The 9442-nt window shown below is 50.4% G+C and overlaps 6 protein-coding genes across 6 annotated transcripts; 3 read left to right on the plus strand and 3 right to left on the minus strand.

Annotated features, from left to right (window-relative positions):
- Nucleotides 1-922: 922 nt before the first annotated feature.
- N7515_007716 (uncharacterized protein) lies at nt 923-1294 on the minus strand (the record flags this gene model as incomplete). The annotated part of the gene is made up of 2 exons (XM_056668460.1): nt 923-1078; nt 1154-1294. 2 exons carry the CDS (start codon nt 1292-1294, stop codon nt 923-925), a joined length of 297 nt encoding a protein of 98 aa, XP_056518290.1.
- An 838-nt stretch (nt 1295-2132) lies between these two features.
- N7515_007717 (uncharacterized protein) lies at nt 2133-3132 on the plus strand (the record flags this gene model as incomplete). Its single annotated transcript, XM_056668461.1, has 2 exons — nt 2133-2807; nt 2839-3132. 2 exons carry the CDS (start codon nt 2133-2135, stop codon nt 3130-3132), a joined length of 969 nt encoding a protein of 322 aa, XP_056518291.1.
- A 293-nt stretch (nt 3133-3425) lies between these two features.
- N7515_007718 (legume-like lectin family protein) lies at nt 3426-4750 on the minus strand (the record flags this gene model as incomplete). The annotated part of the gene is made up of 6 exons (XM_056668462.1): nt 3426-3872; nt 3929-4189; nt 4250-4331; nt 4401-4471; nt 4571-4594; nt 4655-4750. The coding sequence occupies 6 exons, from the start codon at nt 4748-4750 to the stop codon at nt 3426-3428; spliced, it is 981 nt and encodes a 326-aa protein (XP_056518292.1).
- Nucleotides 4751-5111: 361 nt separating this feature from the next.
- On the plus strand, nt 5112-5529 carry tim13 (protein translocase subunit TIM13; the record flags this gene model as incomplete). Its single annotated transcript, XM_056668463.1, has 2 exons — nt 5112-5234; nt 5290-5529. 2 exons carry the CDS (start codon nt 5112-5114, stop codon nt 5527-5529), a joined length of 363 nt encoding a protein of 120 aa, XP_056518293.1.
- Nucleotides 5530-5900: 371 nt separating this feature from the next.
- pkaC (cAMP-dependent protein kinase catalytic subunit pkaC) lies at nt 5901-7400 on the minus strand (the record flags this gene model as incomplete). The annotated part of the gene is made up of 4 exons (XM_056668464.1): nt 5901-5928; nt 5985-6359; nt 6408-6661; nt 6735-7400. The coding sequence occupies 4 exons, from the start codon at nt 7398-7400 to the stop codon at nt 5901-5903; spliced, it is 1323 nt and encodes a 440-aa protein (XP_056518294.1).
- A 621-nt stretch (nt 7401-8021) lies between these two features.
- N7515_007721 (PRCC domain-containing protein) lies at nt 8022-9194 on the plus strand (the record flags this gene model as incomplete). The annotated part of the gene is made up of 1 exon (XM_056668465.1): nt 8022-9194. One exon carries the CDS (start codon nt 8022-8024, stop codon nt 9192-9194), a length of 1173 nt encoding a protein of 390 aa, XP_056518295.1.
- Between the last annotated feature and the right edge of the window lie 248 nt (nt 9195-9442).

Below are 9442 nucleotides of genomic sequence, written 5' to 3' on the forward strand. Positions count from 1 at the left end.
TGTCAAGTGTCAACTTATTGATGGAAGGAGAGGGTCATTTCTAGAGATGAGGTGTCTGCCAAATATCCCCATTTGTTCAGTATCGTCTTAGGTGGAGGATGTATGCCAATCAACGTTGTTCCAATCATGCATAAAAGTCAATTTTTGCGGCGTTATGTTTAGACCCTAACTAATACCTAGGTAAAAGACACAGACATGAATCATGCTGGTGATAAGGACATCGCACAGAATGCAGCAAAAGCCTTCCAATTTCCCGGAGTATATCTATATCCAGGTACAGTAGGTCCCTAGGGTTATGAAGGGGGGACAGCCGACCAGAATACATCTACAAATGTCAACTCTGTGTGGTGTGGTCGTGGTGAATCCGGATAGGGAACATCATCTATAGTCATTAGAAGATATCTTCAAAATACTAGATTGAGAACATACCTCCGTCTGGACACAATATGGCTGGTCATCAGTGTTGAGTCGCCATGCCTGAAGGATACCCGACACTTTGCGCGACTGCCGATTGAGCGTCCACTTAATAGTCACGACAATCTGGATTGATCCACCACTGCCCCGAAGTAGCAGTTCACAGTCTGCCGCAAGTCCATTAGCGGACACCGACCAGCCAGCTTGTTGGATGCCTCGGTGCATCCAATGTAGATAGAACCCAGCTAGTTGCCTGCTGTCTCTCTTTTCCTTTCTCCTTTTCAGCCACTTGATCTTCTCCATAATTTCCAGTCTGTATCGTATCCATATGACAGCTTCGAAGATATTAGGTGGCTGATCGACAAGGTGGGATGGGTGGATCGTGACATCAGGTTCCTTCTCTGACTGAGAGTATGGCGACTGAGACATCGGTATCCGGGTGCCAACAGAGACATCTAGAGCTCTGCTCACGGCGCGAGTTATAACTCCATCATGTGCAGTGGTCCTTTCATGTGATGCGACCAGACTGGGTCTTGCCCAGGATCTTGGGTTGCTCAATGAGGGGAATCATGAATTGAAAGCACCTTACGCGCAGGACGAGGCCGGAGCCCACTCTCACGTTGCTCTCCCAAGCGCTATGGGTGCGGGAAAAGCCTACGGGAGACTATCCTGGGAGCAATATAAGTGACTGATCAACTCGGGCATTTCCTCTTGGTTCAGACAAGGATATGGTACTTACCATTCCTCCTTGCATATTGCGACCCGGAGATGAACGCAATTGTGGGCTAGACATGGCATCTTGATTCTTGACGCGGAGGGCTTGGGAACTCGAGTCCCAGGTTTTGCTTTCCAAGTCAGCCTGCAGCCATAGAAGAGTCATTGAGTAGTCGAGAATTACTTACCGCATGACATACGACTGATCCGCGTTGAATATAGCTCCGGCCCAGTCACCCGGGCATCTTGGCGGGAAATTTTTGGGAGCAGCGGGCATGAAAGTATTATGAAAGGCAGAGATTCGAACTTTAGTCATTAAGAAGAAGGAAAGGAAGGCGGGATGGAGTGATAGGGAAGGCAGGTGCGAGGAGGTAGGATGAGATTCCAAAAAAGGAATAGTCAGATGATGATGATGATGATGATGATTGTTACTGTCGAAAGCTAAAAAGGAAAAAGAAAACAAGAAGGAGATCGATCCTATGCTGTACTACACACAAAGTAACAAGTCTGAGAGAAAGAAAGAAGAAGAAGAAGAAGAAGAACACGAGGTAAACAATAAATACACTCTTCCCCGCGATCCCTGCTCCTTCCCTTCCTGATTGCCCACTGGCTCACATGACTTGTTCCTGTCCACCGTCACAATGATGATGATGATGATTGTGACAATGGCAAGTTCTGCTCACTGCTGAAAACAGAGTCCGATTCGACGAGATAACTAAGATGAGGAGAGAAGAGAAAAACAAGTCTGAGCATGCTGAGATAAGATGTAGTACACTGTTACACACAGTACTATATACTTCCTATTTAGGAAGGCGGCCGGATAAGGATGACTAACACACCTTATCGCCGATAGTGGATATCCGCCCGCGGACACTTCCCAACATCTGCGAAGTTCCATCAAGCTACACTTCCCACATCACCTGTCCCTTCAATGCAGTCTCACGCAATGAAATCTACTTATTGCTTTTCTTTTGATTAAATCATTTCACATTTCACATTCCACAATGAATCCAGACCATCCACCGGCTGAACAAGCCGGACCATCATCCACATCCACATCAACACCAGCCTCCACCAACGACCAAACCAAAGCGCATACAAGACCCTTCCGCTTCAAAGAAAGCTCCTCCAAACGCCCAAGAAACAAATACTCCGAGGACAAACATCGCGAACCCCACACCCGCCACCACCGCAAACGAACCAGCCATTCCCGCCCACACACGCGAGATAGCCACTCCAAACGGCGACGCACGAGCAAAGGGGATTCCCCCATCCCTGACATCCCCCCACTTTCCACAAACGACGCCTTCCGTGAATCACTCTTCGACGCCCTAGGCGATGACGAAGGCGCCCAGTACTGGGAACACGTCTATGGGCAACCAATCCACAACTACCGCGTGCCGGAGGTGCAAGGGCCAAATGGCGAGCTGGAGCAAATGACAGAAGAGGAGTACGTGACATATGTGCGGGCGCGGATGTGGGAGCGGACGCGGGAGGGGATGCTGGAGGCACAGGCGAAGTTGCGGGCTGAGCGGATGCAGAAGAGGAAGGAGGAGGAGGCGAGACGGAGGGGGGATGAGAGGAGGGCGTTTGAGAGGGCTATGGATGATAGTTTGAGGCGGGGGAGGGAGCGGAAGGATAAAAAGAAGGATAAGGGGTGGGGGGAGGGTTTGGGAGGAGTATGTCGGGAGCTGGGAGAGGATTGCAAAGGTTGTTGGTGGGGAAGGTGCTGAGGGGTCTGTGAAGCTGTTGCGCAGTTTACTTTTCTGGCCTGTGTTTTCGGGGAAGAGAGGGGATGTGCAGCCGGGTGCTGTTGAGGAGTTTATGCGGAATGCGCCGGAGGAGTTTCTTGCGACGCTTAAGTCTGAGCGTGTACGCTGGCATCCTGACAAGATTCAACAGCGGTTTGGGTCTTTGGGGATTGATGAGGTTGTTATGCGGAGTGTGACTGAAGTTTTCCAGATTGTGGATCGCTTGTGGAATGAGGAGAGGGAGCGGAAGTGAGGATTGCATTCGGACTTACATGGTTTACATTGGTGTTTTACTTTTTTTACTTATACGATACCCCAAGCAGCATGCTGCTATGCAACTGAATGATCATGACTTAATTCATTTCAAATATGCAGAGTATGAGAAACAACGAGGGCTTGTAGGGGTAAAACGTAGATCAGAGTAAAGAAAAAGAAAAGCTTCACAGGGGCTATGTATGCAAGATCCCTCTTGCCAGACCAAAGACCGACCAATTCGAATCACAGATGGAATTCTGTGTTTTGCCAAATATCCATGCAACATATAATTTAGAAACGCGATGACCGGGCCTTGGTCCGGTAGATTGTCCAGCCGAAGTATGCTCCGACAATCACACCAAAGAACAATATAGTCTTGAAAAGGAACCAAGTCCAGCTACCCTTCTGCTTGGGCTCCTTGGGAGCCTGGGCAGGAGAGCTAGGACGGCTCTTTCCCTGGTTGGCCGAGGGGCCCTTGTTGGCATTGCGGTTGAGAGAGTACAAGTTCTCAGCCTTGAGGGAGATGATGTCGTGGTTGTCGCTAAGCTCACCGGTCTCAGCGGAGAGACCCAAGTATGCGACGGAGGGGATAGCGATGTTAGAATTCTCGGCGTCGAGCTTGAAGCATTCGGTCCATGAATCCTCCGTCTTATACTGCAGCTCCAGTGTAAGGGACTTGTCCTGGAAATACGTGAGACGGGCTTTGGTAGGAATGGGGGCACTGCGAAGACCACGAGCCTGCGAAACAGGTTAGCTTGCCAAAAGCACAATTCCATTATCAAACAGTAACTCACAGAGCAACCGGCCAGCTCGTTGGCCTTGCCGTCATGCGCCTGGTCGTACGTGGTTTTCCCATCACCCATCATGGCCATGACATAAGGGAATGACACGCCAGGGCGGTTGTTCTTATAGGTGTCGAAGAAGATACCGAGACCCTCGAACTTGTCTGTCGAACCGAAGACAGGGCCCTGTGTGGCGCGCTCCTTAGTGAGCCAGAGCGCAAATCCATCACCGTGCAGGTTGCCATTGCCGTGGATCTCGAACTCAAGCTCAATCTAGCAGAGGGATTCGTGAGCTTTCTGCGCGACATTCCTCTGAGGAAATAGTGTATTTACCTGCCAATTGGTCGCGGTCAAAGGTACGCGGGAGGCGATCCATCCTTGCTGCGATGGCCGGTCTGCCGTGAGGCGGATATATCTGAAAAGGAAGGCGACAGTCAGCGCTCGTGCTCTGGAGGAGAGTCTGGAGTATCCAGGATATGCTTACTTGTCAGCGCGGACTACTGTATCTCCTCCGAAGTCGAACCAGCGGCTTTGGAAATCCGAATCGAGGTATGGCTGTGAAGGGCGGTCAACATTGAAGTCCCTCAGGGGATGAGATGTGCGCGACTCGATTGCCACAGTCGTAGACACCCCGAGCGCAGAATATCATCATACCGGAGAGAGGCTGTGGGTGCGGAGCTAGTAGACATCTAGAGTCAGTACCTCGGCACGCAAACGGAGTCGACGATGAGCACATACAGGAATGCTTTTAATATTTGGATCCTCATAAGCATTGGTGGGTAATGCAAGTAAGCCCGCGAAGCAAAGAAGCGAGGAAATGGACGGAAGGCGCATATTGAAGTTGTATTAGGGCTCAATGGAGGGGAGAGCCTAAGTTTCAAAGACAGACCGGGGGTGGGATGGACGGGGGAGGTACGGTGTCACCAGGACCCGGAAACCTAGCGAGTAGAAATGAAGTAAAAGAGGTCGTTAGAAAGTGAGAAGAATGAGTGAATGGTGCGAGGTTCCTGGTAAAGCGGAGAGGAGGTGTGAAGTATACAGCTTGTTATGCTAAGGTGTCCACATCGGCTGTGGCGCAGGCAAACACACCAGCCACATGGAACCTCAAATCCTGACCCAAATCGGACTTTCTTCTTGATTCAATTCCGACAATCTTCCCATTGAACACCTTTTCCTTCCATCTCACTCTCTCACAATGTCGTCGATTTTCGGTTCCGGTTCTACCGCTGCTCCCCAGTCCTCTGCGGAGATCAAGCAAGCTGTCCTGCGCCAGCTCCAGCAGGAGACCGCCATGTCCAACGCCCGCGCTCTGATCGGAGTACGTCACCACCCCCAGAATTCAATTTCAACAGCAAACTAACCCACGACCTCAGAAAATCAACAAGCACTGCTTCAAGGCCTGCGTTCCTTCCCCCGATAGCTCGCTCTCGACCAAGGAGAACACCTGCCTCTCCAACTGCATGGACAAGTACATCGCCATGTGGAACGTGACTAGCAAGACCTACATCGCTCGTGTCAATGTCGAGACCAAGCGCATGGGTGGCCAGGAAGCTGCTGCCATTGGCTCCATGGCTAGCGGCCTCCCCGAGGGTGGTGGTGGCATCATGGGCTAAATATGATGCATTCTCGAATTCGAATAAAGCAAGGAAGATGGACGAAAACATGGAGGGAAAGACACCTCTGTGAATGAACTGTACGATAGAAGCGGGTAGCCCCTGTACAATATGGGTGTGGCTGTTCGTGGCCCATTGGTTGGCGAGCTTAGAGTTGGGTTTAGGATAAATCCATTTGTACATCGAGCAGGCAAATGAAAGTGATAAATGATGAAAATTTGATTGAGATTGCTAAGAAAAATGATGTGCATATAAAGAAAGATGAGTTTTCATATAGAGGCCCCTGCTTCACGACTCTGCCCGGGGTCAATCAGTTCCGGCCCTCCCCCGGAGTGCGGACTCTTCGTCGCGTCATAAATCATACAAGCACCCTAGAAGTCGGGGAAAAGGTGGCCATATCTGAGAGAGTTAGTCCGATGTTGCGAGAGGTGCAAGAGGTGCAAAGGAGTACATACGTATCGTCTCCCTCCTGGCCATAGTGCTCTGCCTCCTCGGGATACTTGTCATATTGGCTTGCATCGCCCTGTCCACCACGGATGGGCGGGATATATGGCGCGTCAATATCCTTCCGAGCTAGTCGGTCCCAAGTGACCTCGGAGAACCAGGCATGGTTCTTGACGTCACTGGGGCCACCATGCAAGTTGCCGAGACGCTTTGTGAGATCGGAAGTGATCAGTTGGGAAAGCAGATCGACTGCGTCGGCGTGTAAGTATGGAGGATACTTGACTTTCCCTCGCAGAATATTTTCATAGATCTTGACTGGCGATCCACTGTCCCAGAAGGGAGTGAATCCACACAACATTTCGAAGATCAAGATTCCAAGGGACCACCTAGGACAATTAGCGACGATGAGATGAAGACATTGAAAACAAACTTACCAGTCAACTGATTTGTTGTACCCCTTGGAGGAAACGACCTCGGGGGCTAGATAATCGGGCGTACCGCAGAGGGTCCAAGTGATATCAGGCACGTCTTTCGCGAATCCGAAATCGGTGATCTTCAAATGACCATGACGGTCCAAGAGAAGATTTTCCGGCTTCAGATCCCGGTAAATGATCTGGTGTGCATGCAGATACTCCAGCGCTAGCGTCACCTCCGCAGCGTAGAATTTGGCCACCGGGTTGGGGAATCGCTATCGCCGAGTTAGTTCTTTGTTCTCAGATTTCCCTCACATTGAAGAGAAGAACCGATCAGAAGCAACTCACTTGTGATTTGCGCAGCAAACTAAACAGTTCGCCTCCCTCCACAAAGTCCATGACCATGTACAGGTTCTTTGAATCCTGCCAGGTCCCCCACAGGGTGACCAGGAACGGATGACGAACCCGATTTAACATCCGACGCTCGTCATTTGTGTGTTCAATCTGCTTCATCTTGACCACCTGTGCCTTCTTCAACACCTTCATCGCATAGAAGCGATGATTGTGGTTCGACTGCACGAGATGAACACGACCGAAGCTCCCCGTTCCCAAGGTGCGCTGCAGCTGGAAGTCTTCCTGCGAGTACTTCCCCTTGGTCACTCGCTCCTGTTTTGGTTGTGGTTGCTGTATAACATGGTCGATACTGGGATTGTCGGAACCCGATTGCTGGGGCGAAGAGTGTTGCATGGATGCGCCTGAACCTTCGTGGTCCGAATTCGATTTCCCGTCTTGAGAGTCCTTCGTACGCCTCTTCAGCAGTCCTCCTAAGCTCGGCATGGAGAGAATATTAAGTAGGGTTTGGGGGCCATTGGGGGTTGGGAAAGCTGGAATTGGGAGGGTCCGGATTAAGTGGGGAGGGGCAGCGGGCAGAATGACGCATTGATCTTTCACATTGCCGACGAGGTTGACTTCTTCAGTAGTCAGTAGATTTTGATTGATTGGTGACTCGATCATTATTTGTCTCATTTGTATAATTTGTCTTGTTTGGTTTATTTGGTCTGATTGATTTCTCCGACTACTTGCTCGCGTCTCTATCAGACTGTCTTCCTCTACGTAGTATATGGACCCAAAGCCTGTGATTGACCAGCATCTCTTTAGCTAGTTATATAGCTAGTTAGCTATTGTATTTAGTCATTTAGTTCTGACTATGATATCTGTTATCTGTTACAACTGTTATGTCCATCTAGCTGTCAGTATCCCCTGGAGCGGAGAACCCGGATGATGACGTTACGAAGTGATGCGATCATCCCCTGTAGGCAGGTAGAGTGTTTCACTTCAATTGACTCGAACTTGAATTGTCCTGCCCTGTAGCTTGTAGCCCACTGTACCAATGGACATCCTCATTGTCTACTGTATACTCTATTCCATGCCCTTACTCTGTACACAGTAAAAACTTTCTATTGTTTCTCTTTCGTTCTTTCCACCACGAAAAAAAGGGAAAAAGCTTATCTCGATCGGTATGCTTATGTAATAAAGTGATGCCTGACCCATCAGGTGTCCACAATTAGTCCGCCTCCACCTGCGCAGCTCCGATCTTGGTCTTTCTCAAGATCAACAACACATCGATATCCCACCATGGCCCTAGTAGCCTACTCTGACTCCGAAGGCTCAGATGCCGAGCCGGAGACCACCCCCGCACCTCTAACCAACAAGGCGACAAACCCCGACTTAAAGTCAGGCTTCAAGGTCGATCGCAGCAACCCGAACAAGATCCGCATTGCAATTCCAGAGATCAAACCCGAACACCCAGCCGGTGAGGACGAAGATGGCCCGCGCAAAAAGCCCCGCATAGGGGGAGGAGGTTTCTCAGGATTCAACTCCTTCCTCCCAGCGCCCAAACGGACGGCCGAGAAAAAAGCGCCGATGGCGACAACACGAAAAGCATTCAGTCTCAAAACAGGCGCAGGACCAGGATTTGATCGCACGGCTGATGCAGAGATGAAGAATGACATGGCATTCGACAATCTTGCCGGTGCCGACGCGGAGGATACCATACCCGCACCTGGCAGCTTGACCGCCGACACTGCACCAGATGCATCGGTGGAGACAATGAAGAAGCCAGAGCAAGTCAAATTGCAAGGGAACCCGATGATGTTCAGACCGTTATCAGTCGGGCGACCTAAGAAAAAGAAGACTACCAAGATTATTGAGCAACCAACGCCTGGTCCATCGAAGTCTGCTCAATCTGGACAGCAGACGACAACGTCACAACCTCCTGCACCACCCCCACCAAAACCCAAAGTCAGCCTCTTCTCTCTGTCGTCAGACGAGACCACTTCTCGACCAGACCCCACGCCGGGACCATCAGCAACCTACCAGCCGCTGGTATACAACGCCGAAAGTGAAGAAGCGTCAGAGGCCATTCCCGCAGACATCGAGCCTCCGCATATCCCCGCAGAGTATTCAACGGCAACGGTCTCATCAAATCCCGTCTCATCGTTGGACAGCGTCGCCAATGACCTGAACCTGTCCAAGTCCGAAAGGCGCCAGCTCTTCGGCCGTAATGCCACAGCCGCACAGTCCCATGTCCGCACCTTCAACACAGACGAAGAGTATGCCTCGAACCAGGTTCTGGCACAGGGCGAACTGGCTGCAGCTCAGCATAATCCTGTGCGCTCCATTGCGCCGGGAAAGCACACCCTCCAACAGTTGCTCAATGCTGCGACCTCGCAGAAGGATGCCTTGGAGGAAAGCTTTGCGACGGGTCGGAGAAACAAGAGGGAAGCTGGATCCAAGTATGGGTGGTAATTGTAGATTAGCATACATCAGGCATTGGGGCATTTCGTCAAGCGTATTAGCATTGAGATACCATATTACCATTTTGAAAGGACGAGCCCTTGAACATTAAAAAATGTCGTCTTTCATCTGTCTACAGCACTCGAATCTCGAGATACGGTCGAATTTGTTGAAAAACTGTACATTCAGCTGTTCTGTACCACAGCTCTATAATCTCTCATATACAAAGTGAACCATCCGAACGCCCTTAAAATGTAACA

Source organism: Penicillium bovifimosum (assembly GCF_028826915.1).
Source record: "Penicillium bovifimosum strain IBT 22155 chromosome Unknown utg000006l_segment0_segment0, whole genome shotgun sequence".
In the NCBI taxonomy this organism is placed as follows: domain Eukaryota; kingdom Fungi; phylum Ascomycota; class Eurotiomycetes; order Eurotiales; family Aspergillaceae; genus Penicillium; species Penicillium bovifimosum.